General features: G+C 52.3%; 1 protein-coding gene across 1 annotated transcript; it reads left to right on the top strand.

Moving 5' to 3' along the window:
- The first annotated feature begins 157 nt into the window (after positions 1–157).
- LOC112114523 (caspase-7-like) lies at positions 158–10,160 on the top strand. The gene is made up of 4 exons (XM_024211294.1): positions 158–356; positions 1,867–2,039; positions 8,490–8,619; positions 9,791–10,160. The coding sequence occupies exons 1-4, from the start codon at positions 158–160 to the stop codon at positions 10,033–10,035; spliced, it is 747 nt and encodes a 248-aa protein (XP_024067062.1). The 3' UTR covers positions 10,036–10,160.
- Positions 10,161–13,097: the final 2,937 nt, after the last annotated feature.

The following is a 13,097-nucleotide window of genomic DNA, read 5'->3' as shown; positions in this document are numbered from 1 at the left end:
TCACCCTGTGAAGCAGGATATGCTTTTCTAGGAGTACTCCACCCTCGCTGAGCGAGAAGACAGATATCGCAGGTAGAGGAAACTGAGATCACTCCTGCTGAAGCGATAGGTGCCGCCAGCCGGCCTCACCTGAGCGCTGCCAAAGGGATTTCACAGCATGTCCGTGCAGCAGAGAAAGAACAGGGCTGTCATCATTGTCAATTACGAGTTCCACGGCAGCCCTGAGCCGCTGGAACTCAGGAAAGGGGCCAAGAGAGAAGCAGACAAGCTGTTTAAAGCATTATCCAAACTCAACTATGCAGTGAAGTTGCACTATGACCAGGAAGCCCAGGAAATAGAGGAGATCTACCGGCAAGGTACGTGTCCCCTGCTTTGCTCTTGGCAGTGTGCGAACCTGCGTGTTGGGACCAGTGGATGGATGGATGGGGCTTGCATTACATTTGTTGCAGTTTGGAACATCAATTGTGCACAGTTGTGATTGTCTATCTTCCCCCCCCCCCCCACCATACACACACACACCTTTGGGCTGGCATATCCCAGGAAGCACATGCCACTCACAACCCTCAGCCCCCTTGCTTGGTCCTATGCTCAGGAGAGATGTGACTGAGATGGACGTCTCGGGGAGCGGGAGAGTAACCAAAGAATGAGAGTGGGAGACTCCTAAACCTCATGGCCAGGTGAGGTTGTAAACTGTGTCCCTCGATAGTGACTGTACTAAGGGGCAAATGTTGAATTTGGGTGGAAAATGAGCTCTTAGCGAGTCCACAGAGGCGGGTTTGAGTCAGCACCATTGCCACAGGTAGAAGGCGCCGTCTTCTCAATTACGTCCTGGTGGGGCTGCAGGGAATGGCTGTCCCTGCCCGGCTGGCAACCTGCACAGGAGGGAACAGACTAGTTCTGGCTGTTGCAATGCCCGCTTCCCTGCCAGGCTGTGCGATCCCAGGGATAGCAGAAAGGAGCATGGCTGGTTCCGTCTGCACCAAAGGGAGCTCCTTGCTGACGACGGCTCCCCACCTCATACAGCCCAAGAGGGAGTTAGAGCCAGATATACTAAGAACCAACAATAGGGTACAGCTCCCTGATTCTCTGCCCCAGCCCAGCTTAGAGTAGTCTTGAGGCTGCTCTAGCTTGTGCCAGCTCCTCTGGTCCCTAAGGGATCATTATATGCCATCTGGGGAGAACCCGAGCCCAGTGCATTACAGCTACTGCCCATTCCTGCCTCTGACACACCCTTCCTCCAGGCTGAAAAGATGCCTGGCCTCCTGCCAGCCCCAGAGTCTCCCCCAGGGATTCCTGCATTAGACCCCGTCACTCAAGATGGCGCTGCGGTAGATCTTTTAGAAAAAGATGCCCAATCTTGATTGAGAGACTCCACGTGATGGAGAACCCACCACGTCCCTAGATGACACGTTCACAGTGAGGGTGCTGGGCCACTGGGATGACTTATCTCCTCTCTGAGTTTATCTAACTTCAGTGACCAACCCCTGGATCTTGCCTGGCCTTTGTATGCTAGGTTAAAGAGCCCTCTGCTATCAGTGACAGGTTCCACCGCTGCAAAGGACTGAGGGGGCTCATGGAAGGGGGGGCATACACATACCCTAAAGAGGACCCCAGCAAATATATTTATTCCCACAACACCCCCAGGAGGCAGGGAGGTATTCTTCCCATTTTTACAGACCTCTCTGGGCCTCAGTTTACCTAAGTGTTTTGCCCAGGGTCACACAGTGAGTCTGGGGCAGGGAATTGACCCCAGCTCCCCTATGTCCCAGGCTCGTATCCGACCCATGGGCCCATCTTTTCTCCTCGTGGGTGCCAGCCAGACATCAGGATGCTCTAAGGAGCTGCTGTGCTAACGTGTCTTTACAGAGAGCCGGGAAGAGCATGGTGATTGCTTTGTCAGCATTCTGTCCAGCCACGGCGAGGAGGGGGCCATATATGACTGCAGGGGAGAGCTGCTCAAGCTGACAAGGATTTTCCAGATGTTATCCCCACAAAGGTGCCCAGTGCTAGCTGGAAAGCCCAAGATCTTCTTCATACAGGTAACATGGGAACCACCAGACAGGATCAGACCCAAGGTTCATCTAGCCCAGTATTCTATCAGTGGCCAGCACCAATGCTTCACAGGGAGGTGTAAGAGCCCCACAACAGCAGATGTGGGACCTCCACATTAGGTCTCATCCTGGTTTAAGCCCTTAAGCCTGAGATTTAATATCCCCTCCAGAACTTATGTCATTACTTAGAACAACTCTGGATATTCTTGTTAGCCATATAAATGTCCAATCCTTTTCTGAATCACACTAAGTTCTTGGCCTCAATGACATCATGTGACAGTGAGTTCCTCAGGCTAATCATGTGCTGTCTAAAGTACTATTTCCTTTTCTCAGGTTTGCGTTTCTCACCTTTTAATTTAATTGAATGTCCCCTTGTCCTTCTATTACAGACAGGGAGAACAGAACCTCCCAGCCATCTCTAGACCAGAGGTTCTCACACTGGGGGGCATGGAATGTATTCGGGGGAGGGGAGAGGGAAGCATAAGAAGCTTTAGGAGAAAAGAAAAGGGGGGAAAAAACACCCCACTTACTGAGCACATTTTACTGATTCCTCCGGACATAGCAGGTCCTCAGATGGTGCTGTGCATTTGACTCTATAGATGGTGCTGTGGATTTTGATGGATTTCTGTTAAGCTTGCCTAGCATTATACTAAGTCGTTGTCATCGGTACGTTAATCCGTTTGGTACGATGCGATCAGTACCGGGTTTACATGCTCAGGTACGTCTGCTCGAGCTGCGATCATACCCTTTTACAGCTGTGCTAGACAGGCAGATTGGAGCTGGTGGAAGAGTAATGCACCCAATTCACAAACATTTACACAACCAGAAGTATCAAGTTCAGCTCTGATAGGAAGGGTCAGATCATTAGATAGCCACATGTATTCCAACAAGCAGCCATCTGTGCAAGCGTTTGTGGCTCTGCAAGGTTCACAGATGTTACGCAGGACGATGCTGAAAATCAGCTCCTGAAAGCGCGCAATGCATTGCCCATTCTTCATTATTTTCTTGTGTGAAGACGTCTGTCGTTCATCAGGAAATAGAAATGATGCCATGTGAACAGCCACCCAATACAAATAGCAGGAGACCACAGCATGATTCATCCAAACAATTTAGAGAATGTTTACACCCCATGAATGATGGAGTCATTCATCAATGTCTCACTAACAAAGAGAGGGGCTTACATTCCACCGAGGAGTTCCTGTAGCTCTGGAATGAATCTGGGGACTGAACATTTGAGACTGAGGCTAATGGATCACTTTGCCTCAATCTTGCCAGTCTGCCACCAGCTCCAGGATGACCCAAAGTGCTCCGCAGATCACAGATATTTTGTGGCATATGTGATAGCATCACAAGTCTCAGTTCTCTGCCTAGTGGCTAAAGGCTTACACAGTCATTGCCTCCCATAGGCCTCAGCTCCTTGGGAACTGGCATTGGTGTTTGGGCTGAGATCCCATGCTACATGCTATTTGCAACCACCTCTGTTCAAGGACTGGTGGCTGTAGCATGACCAAAAAACTTGCATTAAGAATATACCCATGTCACTGGTTTCTCCTTCTACTCCCCATAGCAATTTACACAATCCAGGCTGGAGGTAACAAACATGTGGGTTATCATGGCCACTTCCTCATCATGGTGGAAGGGATGGGGTGTCCTAGTAACCTAGCGGATGAAGAAGGTATCATTTTGTCAGTGATGCTACCTTACTAACTAGACTTAGTGAGCAATCAAACAGCTCCCTGAGGCCTCATGAATGGCCAATGGATGGCTTTAGTGCAGGGGTGGCCAACCTCAGCCTGAGAAGGAGCCAGAATTTATCGATTTTACATTGCCAAAGAGCCACAGTAATACGTCAGCAGCCCCCCCAGCAGCTTCCCCCACCCACTCCCAGCGTTTCCCACCCACCAGCAGCCAAGCTGATCAGCACCTCCCCCTCCCTCCCTGCACCTCTCGATCAGCTGTTTCGCGACGTGCAGGAGGCTCTGGGGTGGCAGAGGAGGAGCGAGGGCACAGCAGGCTCAGAGGAGGGCGCGGGAAGGGGTGGGGTGGGGGCAGTGAGCACCCCCCCCCCCCCCCGCCACATTGGAAAGTTGGCGCCTGTAGCTCCTGGAGTCGGTGCCTATACAAGGAGCCGCATATTAACTTCTGAAGAGCCACATGTGGTTCTGGAGCCCCAGGTTGGTCACCCCTGCTTTAGTGGAAGTGTAGGACAGAGTCTTAGCTAATTCCCAAAAGCCTTCCCTACCCTTCTGACAGCATCTTTTCCATCTTACCTGAGTTCACCTGGAGCCAGGAATTCTTCATGCTGGTGCTGATCTACAGGCATTCCAGCTTCCTGGAGATGCTTCAGGTTGCATCTGTGAACAAGGAGATAAGCAGCCAGGTGTCACTGGCATATCGTTAGCAGAAGGTGTCTCCACCTGGTCTCATGTAGATATTGATGAGCAGTAAAGACAGGATGGATCCTGGTGGGATGGGCTCCCCGTGACCCCTCACACTCTTTGGGTCCTGTTGGAGAGGAACAATTGGAGTCTAGAGCTGTGGCATCTACTCCAGTTAAATCGCAGCAGTTACTGGGATGATTTAGTTGGGGGTTTGTCCTGCTTTGAGTAGGGGGTTGGACTAGATGACCTCCTGAGGTCCCCTCCAACCCTGATAATCTATGATTCTATGATACTGTGCTGAAAGCAGCAGTGGGATGTAGTAGTACAAGCACAGAGAGCTCAGGCAAAGTTTTCAATAGTATCTAAGAGGCTCTTCAGTGAAAGTCCCATTTTCAGAAATGACCGTCCCATGGCAACCTGTGACAACATCAGTTTTGAAAATGGGACTTAGGAGACTTAGAAAATCTCACCCACAGCCTTGGTCCATTAGTCCCTTAGTGCTAGCGGGCAGTCTCCCTGCTCTGCATAGACTCCATGGTCTGCAGTCTGTTTGCCTAGGAGTTGGGAGCTGGAGACTTGGGGATAGTTGGAAGAATCTCCTGCAGAACATCGCATTATTCAGGGACATTGTCAGGTTTTTCCACTTGGAAAGAGGCAATGATTTCTGTTTACCTGCTAAACCTAAGGGGAAGTTTACAGAGGCGGAAAGTAATTAACCAGTTGGAATTGGTCCAGGGCCTAGGGCTAATGTGCCAACTCTTTCAAAATGTGTCATGGGATCTTTCATGAACTCAAGGGTTCAAGACAGAAAGCCATGCTCTGAGACAGCCACAGCACCCTCTAACACCAGTCAGGCGCATCAGTTCAGTAATATGCAAGAAGAGCTCCACTTTAGGCATCACCAATGCCACTCCGAACAGGAGTCTGGGGGGGCTTTTTGGAAGGGGGGCGGGTCTCCCATCCACAGATTAGCCTGAGGGAACCTTGCTTAGCTAACACATGCCCATAAGCTCAGAGACAGAGTACTACAGCAGAGCAAACAGGTGCAGCATTTCAGTATAGGATGTTTTCTCTCCCCAAAACACGGGGAGAAATAATCACCTCCCAGGGTGGTGGACTTGGGGGGCATCAGGAACTAATTGCTGAGAGGGGGCACAGTGGGCCAAGGAACCCCATTCCGGGTTCGGATCCCACCCCAGGCACAAGTGAGAATCATCCTGGTGGCCCAGAGTCACTGCGCTGTTCTGCGTGACTGGCCATCTCAGCTCGAGAGACATCCAGGCCTGGAGGCGCAAGGGGCGCAGCAGGTCCCAGCTGAGGGGCTGGGGGAGCACTGGGGACTGCAAGGCATGATGGAGAGGCAGTAGCAGGGGGAGCCGTTCGTCCACCATTCAGCACAAACGGGGAAGACGCTTGCATAGCACCTGGCTGTAGCCTGTGTTATCTGCGACTCTCCTAGCCCTCCGGTTCCCTGGCATTTTTAAATGATGCAGCACACGCCACCTCATGGGTCAAACAGATAGGCCTGCCCGACAGCAACCCCCCAATGTAAGCCGGGCAACGCAGGTTACTAATGCATTCACCCGGCAATGAACAGCGCAGGCGGCGTCAGAGCTGGACTGTCTGCAGCGACTCCGCTGCAGAACAGTCCCGGGAGGTGCCCACTCCCTGCCCATGCCACTGAGAGGATTAACTGAATACATTCTTTGTTGTACACCTCGCTATGAGCCGCACCATTAAGTCCTCCGCTCAGTACTGAATGGTCATTAACACACCCATGCCACTTGCCTTCTCAAGCTTGCGTTGGGGTTTACTGGAAGTCAGCTTGTTAATGATGTATTTGTTTGTACAGCAACTAGCGCAATAAACACCTGCTCAGAACCTCTGGGCACGACCACAGTATTATAACCATTTCTTTTATGCGTAATAACAATAGAGAGACTCTCCAGAGAGAGTTTGGTGGCCACTGAAAGGGGGTGGCAATTTCAGGCTATGCAACCTGCAGTGCACAGATTCTGCCAGCCATGGGTAAGTCTTTAGTGCTAGCAGCCAAGGTCCTGTTTATTGATAGGCAGGTACCAGAGAAACAGCTGCAATGCAACCCCCCCCATAAAGTCCCTGCCCACAGGCTTCATTCCAGCCCTGGGATGCCCCTCGCCTGAGACTGGCATCCTTGCTGGTAATTAGGACTCATGTTGCCACACATCCCACTATATAACAAATTGAGACATAAGAACGGCCATACTGGGTCAGATCAAAGGTCCATCTAGCCCAGTATCCTGTCTTCCGACAGTGGCCAATGGCAGGTGCCCCAGAGGGAATGAACAGAACAGGGAATCATCAAGTGATCCATCCCCTATTGCCCATTCCCAGACACCACACACATGTCACATAGGGGCCATGTACCCAGGGGTCACCTCATGTGGCATCAGACTCTGGTACTGCCTCAGTTTCCCTTCTTCCACAGGGAAAGGAGACCACCACGCCTGGAGCTTTGTAGTTACCCTCCCCTGGTGGGGACTGGCTTGCCAGGCCATTAGACCCATCCCAGGCTCAGCAATCCATTCCCCCCTACCCATACTGCAGGGGACTTCAGCCAGTTTTTTGCTTTTCACTGGTAGACAGACCCTTCCAGAGCCCCTGTAAGAACCTCACATGACCTTCCTGCTCTCTGAGGCATCTCCCTACACTTAGCCTGTGGGTCTGAGTCACATGCTCCCATTATCTGCCCCTGGGACTAATTCCTTTCACCTGGGGAGGTGGTTGCAATCTGCCACAGGCCCAGAGGAGCCACAACCTCCTTAAAGGGCTAGTTCCCCTGTAACCGGCCACCAAACAGGCATGGGGTGTGAGTGAACCTCACTCACTACGAACCTGCCAGATCAAGGGCAGATTCTGGCTACTTTGCAGTACAGAGTGGCCGGAAGCAGGGAGAGGATCCGGCCAGGGGTGTCTATTTTTGAGCGCTTGCAGAACAGAGTCTAGACAGATCCAGTCACTGCCCCAAGGAGCTTGCAATCTAGACAGCTGGGTAATAAATGTACAGCACCAGCTACCCCAGTGTTAGACTGAGCCTGGCCAGCTGCATGGCAGGGATCTGCTCCAAGGAAAGCGGATCAGTGGCATTTTCCAAGCTGTCTCCTTTGATTATCCCCTGCCCAGATTGCTAATCTTACCAGATTCCCCCAATCTGCCGCCAGGAAGGGTTAGTGTGTGGGGTTCTGTGCCAGCCATGGTGGGGAAGGGAGAGACAGATGGGGCCTCTAGACCTGTGGGGAACGGGAGATGGCTGGGGGGCTCCAGGCCTGTGGGTTGGGGGAGATGGCTCGAGATTCCAGGCCTGTGGGGAGGGCGAGATGAAGGGGGGTTCCAGGCCTGGGGGGGAGGGGAAGATAGCTGGGGGTTCCAGCCAGGCTTGTGGGGAGGGGGCGATGAAGGGGGACTCTAGGCTTGTAGGGAGGGGCAGATGAAAGGGGGTTCAGGTCTGGGGGAGGGGGAGATGAAAAGGGGCTCCAGGCCTGGGGGGAGGGGAGATGAAGGGGGCTCAGCCTAGGGGGAGATGAAGGGGGCTCAGGCCTGGGGAGAGGGGGAGATGAAGGGGGGTTCCAGCCAGGCCTGTGGGGAGTGGGAGATGAAAGGAGGTTCAGGCCTGGGGGGTGGGGGAGATGAAGGGGGGTTCCAGGCCTGGGGGGTGGGGGAAGATAGCTGGGGGTTCCAGACAGGCTTGTGGGGAGGGGGAGCTGAAGGGGGTCTCCAGGCCTGTGGGGAGGGAGAGATGAAGGGGGGTTCCAGCCAGGCTTGTGGGGAGGGGAGATGAAGGGGGGTTCCAGCCAGGCCTGGGGGGAGGGGAGATGAAGGGGGGTTCCAGCCAGGCCTGGGGGGGAGGGGGAGATGAAGGGGGGTTCCAGCCAGGCCTGTGGGAGGGGAGATGCCTGTGGGGAGGGGGAAATGAAAGGGGGCTCAGGCCTGCCCCAGAGGAGGCCAGAGGGGATAACAGTGGAATGAACAGCACCAAACACAGACCTTTGCTGGCTGATTGCGGCGCTTGTGTTTCCAGGCCTGCCGTGGGAATGTGACGGATCCAGGTGTGTGGGTGGAGACAGACAGCGGCCGGCCCCCAGCAGACAGTTTCTCGCACTACCTCTCCATCCCTGACAGCACGGCCGTGATGTTCGCCTGCAGCCCAGGTGAGTGAGAGCAGAGACGGCCCCGGGACCGGAGGCCGTAAGGGGCTGTCACCCCAGGGGCGATTCTGCTCCTTCAGGTCTAACGCCCTTCTGGCCCGTCCACGGAGCAGAACTGCTGCCGAACAGGGAGCTGTCTAGTCTCCAGCAACAGCCACCAGTTTGACTCTGTAGCTCTGGTGCCGGAGTCAACAGCTGCCCTCTTTCACGCTATTTTGGGAAAGAAACGCTGAACTTCTTTTCTCGGTTAAACGTGGAGGTGGGGAGAATCCCACCGAAAAGGCACGTAGGGAAACAGGGTCGAGTCTCGGCCCAGGATCCTCATGCATACAGGCTCAGGGTGATCCCCACTAGACTTGCGCAGCCTGTGGCCCACAGAGTGCCCCCCCAATCATCCCGGGGATGTATCGACAGAGACACCGGCTCACTGTACAATGCTGGGCCATTCCGGCAGAGGGGGAATTGTTCAAAGAGGGGGGACCTGATGTGGGGTTTGATGGGAGAGTCATGATACTAGCTGCACAGCCATTTTACATGCTGCTTCCCCTGTCCCAGGGTCCAGCCGGGCCCCATGCTGGCTGAGAAGGGAACCAAGTTGCTCTTGGCTTGCATTTGGGGGGTGGGACAGAGGTGGCGAACGCAGAAAAAAGAGGAGAGTGACTGTTCCTTCCCTTCACACCCCTGGCTCCCACGGGGGCCCCTCAACCCAAGGCTTTCCTCAGCCAAATGGGTATAGTGTACCCCTCATCCCGATCAGTCGCTTGCCACTGCTCCCACGCTGGCCCTGCACCTCCCACCAGGCCTCTGGAGGGGAAGGAGGGAGACATTTTTTGATGCAAGTTAATTTAAACTGAAAACCTGCAGATTTCCATGACATGGTGCTGGAAAGACCTGAGCCGAGGCTCCAGGAGGGCTTCTCTTCTAGCACCAGGGTAACGCACCATGGCTGGCAAACAGGTGCAGCCGTTCCTGCTGTAGGCTCTGTGTTTGTACAGCACCTGGCACGATGGGGTCCTGATTCCGTTCTGTAGTGTAGATGGGGCCATGGAAACAGCGGGTCAACCAATCTCCTCCCTGCCACCAGCACAGCAGCTGCATCAGTATTTGAATGAAGCAGCCCTCTGGGAATTTACACCCGCAAGAGACAACAACGTCCTTTCTGTGGTATTTTCAGGCTACAGCGCTTTCCTCAATCCGCTGGGTTCCATGTTTCTCCAGACCTTGCTGGAGTTTCTGGAAGGAGATGAGCGGCATCTTGAACTTGCACGTCTAATGACCCGCATCAGCTGGAAAGTCGCGTTTCACTGCGAAGCCAAAGGGGAACACCAGGGGGAAAAGGAAATGCCCTGCTTTGTCACCAACATGGTGCGAGAGGTTTATCCATTCTCCATCCAAACCACGGAGAGCAGCAGCCTCTGAGAACTCAGATCTCGCTGGAGGGAGCCACCAGCTGCTTTCCAGCTCTTTCAGGAGTGCTGTGCATGGCCAGTGACTGCAAGAGACTCACAGAGCGCGTGAGGGCCGGCAGCATTTCTGTCCCGACAGATTACCGAGTCCACGGGACTAGGACTTTTGTGTTGTATGAGCAAATGAAAGGCCATGCACCTCTCCAGTGCGCTATGAATAATAAAACTAACACTGCACTGCTGTTATTTAGAATGTGTGCTAGAGACGGTTTGATTCTGGGCCAGCTTGTAGCTGCACAATCGTTAAAGTTGCAACAGCCCATTTACAACTACATTTTCCAACCTCTAAAATCCACATACACAATCAGAGCAGTTTGAAAATTGGTGGCCCAGTTCCAGGCCCAAAGTAGAGTAGGTGGAGTAAATTTGAGATTATTTGGTTAAGGAATTCCTGAGTTAGGGGCCACCCAGCTATTTTGAACTCTTTCAACTTTCTTTCCCTTTTTTTTTTTTTTTTTTTAGAGATGGCAAAAAAATCTATCGGCAGGATCCACCTGAAACTTCTCCTAGCTGAATGCCTCCTTTGAACTCTAGTATCTGATACTAAGAATGATAATAAGGGCTGCATAAGGTGCTGTGATGATCCCAGTAACTCTTGCCATTCGGGAGGGGGCAGACTTAAGGGTGGGAGGCAGCGGTGTGTGCGATGTGTCACCTTTGCTCTGCATTTCCCCATTTTCCAACAGGCATTTTGGGAAGTAAACTCCCATTCCAGAGGGGGTGGAGGAGCTCAGGGCTCAGCTGAGCGCCTGAACCTTAATGTTTTTGCGTGTGTGGGTCAAAGACTACAGCATGTGCTGATCGGTTGTATCTGTGCCAAAACCCAAGGGCCTCTGTGCAACTCCAGTGCTACCAGCTGGGTCTGGCTGAGCATATCTCAGAACCCCATCTGGCCCTCAGTGACTTACATTTCAGTTACCAGGGCCTCACACCAGTTCCTCATGAGTTTGGCTCTACACAGCTAAGTGAGCAAGCGGAACTTTTCTCCCTTATCTTTGAGTTGTTCTTCTCACGCTAGATGTGCTCCGCAGCCATAAATACGATTATAAAGTTTATGGGAATAAGGCTCCCTGTCCCAGGCTCTCTTTGGTTTTACGCCCTAAAGCTCCCAGAAAATTAAGCCGGCAGTTTGCAGCGGACGCGGCGATTCACAACCAAGTGTTTTTACTTGAATGTTCTGCTTCAGCTTTATTTTCCTCAGCTCAGCTGTGTGGTCAATACACAGATCAGCAGCATCCTCTGCTAGGCGAGCTGCCATCTGCTGTGACCCTGGAACACCTGATCAACTCTTTCTGAGCTTGGCTAATTACAGCCAAACTGGACCAAAGTGCAAATGGTTTTGTTTGCGTGGAAGATAAGCGAGTTGATAAGAGGGGAAGGAGCTCCTGTTTAAAGTGAGTTTGCTTCTCGTTTATTGCAGGAATCCAGCCGTTAGCTTGTGCAAACTGAAATCAAATAAAAAAGCAGGTGGCACTTTCACCCAAGCACACAGCACCCTCCATCTGATGTCTAGGAGGGTCTGAACGCTCAGTTTAGCAGGAAGGCCATGTTGGTACATACATCCCTCTTTAGGGTGCACACCCTAAGCCTGGTTTAGATGGCACATCTTAATGGAGCCGCCTAGGGGCTGCAAGGACCTGGCGGCCGCTCCCCAGGAGCCACAGTAAGCGCCGCCGGGACCCCGCATCCCGAACCTCCTCCTGCCCCTCAACCCCCTGCCCCAGCCTCCCTCCCGCCCCTCAACCCCCTGCCCCAGCCTCCCTCCCGGAGCTCGCACCCCCCTCAACCGCCTGCCCCAGCCCCCTCCTGCACCCTAACCCCCTACCCCAGCCCGGAGTCCCCTCCTGCAAACAAACTCCCTCCTGGAGCCCACACACCCCTCAACACCCTGCTCCAGCCCACTCCTGCACCCCAAACCCCTCATCCCTGGCCTCACCCCAGAGCCACCACCACCAGCACTATGGGAAAGATTTCTCCGCCAGATCAAAAATCGACATGGAAGGAGAGCACATTTCCACTACCATCAGTGTAGTATGCCATCCATCAAAGCCCCTTCATTGCCAAGTCCCGTCTTGGGTGGTTCTGTTGTACACTCTGTCGCAACTTAGAAGTAAATGTGTTTAAGGTAAACTCTGTCCAGCCCTGCTCTGCCCTAGCCGGGTTTACGTGCTGTTTCAATTCTAGTGCATTACTGAGTTTATGGTAAAACAACTGGGATTATTTGGTTAAGCAGCCCAAGAGGGTGAAAGACTGGAATGTGGGGGTTAGATCATGAGAATGTGTTGGACTGGGTTTTATTTTCAACTCAGCAGGTGGTTGGGATCAGCAAGACAATAGTGATTTTCCACAGTGCTAGGAGAATGCAATAAATTATACAACCCTAATAAAGAGTTCACAACCAACATCTGGTCTGTTACAGGCAGGAGGCAGATGGGGAATCCAACTGCCTTTACGGGGATCAGATCTAGCCTAGTATTCAGACAATACAATAACCCAACCTGCATTGCTCTTCTGAGGTTTTAACTGAGGCAGGCAGTAAATAGAAGGGTGAAATTACATTTCTTTATTGTGTCCATTTATTGACTTCACCACACAGAAAAGTACAAAGGGTTAGAAAATTCTGATTCTTCAAAGCGAGTCTCATTTTACCGCAGTAGAAACCAAACAACTCATGAAGTCAGCCTGGGAACGTAGCTGGCCTAGTAAAGTAATGACATTTGGTAAGAAATGTATCCAGCAGACTCTGTTAGTCTGAAGTTTGTGCCATCTCTGAACAGAGCAGAAACTATTCGTACCTTTCCCTGTTTGAGACTTGTAGAATATCTTACATAAAGTTTAATACCACAGAAATCAATGAAACATGGAGATCATTCCCAGAGATTTCGTACAATTCGAGAATTACAGCAACTGTCATTAGAAATAGTATGCACTCGAATTGAGAGGCTAGCAGGAGGGGACTACATTTGAATCCTTCACCAATAGCTTGGAAATGTACAGAGCTGCACCACATTTGAA

Source organism: Terrapene carolina, unplaced genomic scaffold (genome assembly GCF_002925995.2).
Source record: "Terrapene carolina triunguis isolate 2854851 unplaced genomic scaffold, T_m_triunguis-2.0 Scaffold53, whole genome shotgun sequence".
Classification (NCBI taxonomy): domain Eukaryota; kingdom Metazoa; phylum Chordata; order Testudines; family Emydidae; genus Terrapene; species Terrapene triunguis.
Note: the sequence above shows the minus strand (reverse complement) of the source record. Positions and strands in the feature narration are given on the sequence as shown.

Excerpts from the sequence above, each read along its gene's own strand:
- LOC112114523 (XM_024211294.1), top strand. The coding sequence starts at position 158 with ATGTCCGTGCAGCAGAGAAAGAACAGGGCTGTCATCATTGTCAATTAC. Across the intron at positions 2,040-8,489 it reads CCAAGATCTTCTTCATACAG|GCCTGCCGTGGGAATGTGAC; the intron begins GTAACATGGGAA and ends TTGTGTTTCCAG. Across the intron at positions 8,620-9,790 it reads GATGTTCGCCTGCAGCCCAG|GCTACAGCGCTTTCCTCAAT; the intron begins GTGAGTGAGAGC and ends TGGTATTTTCAG.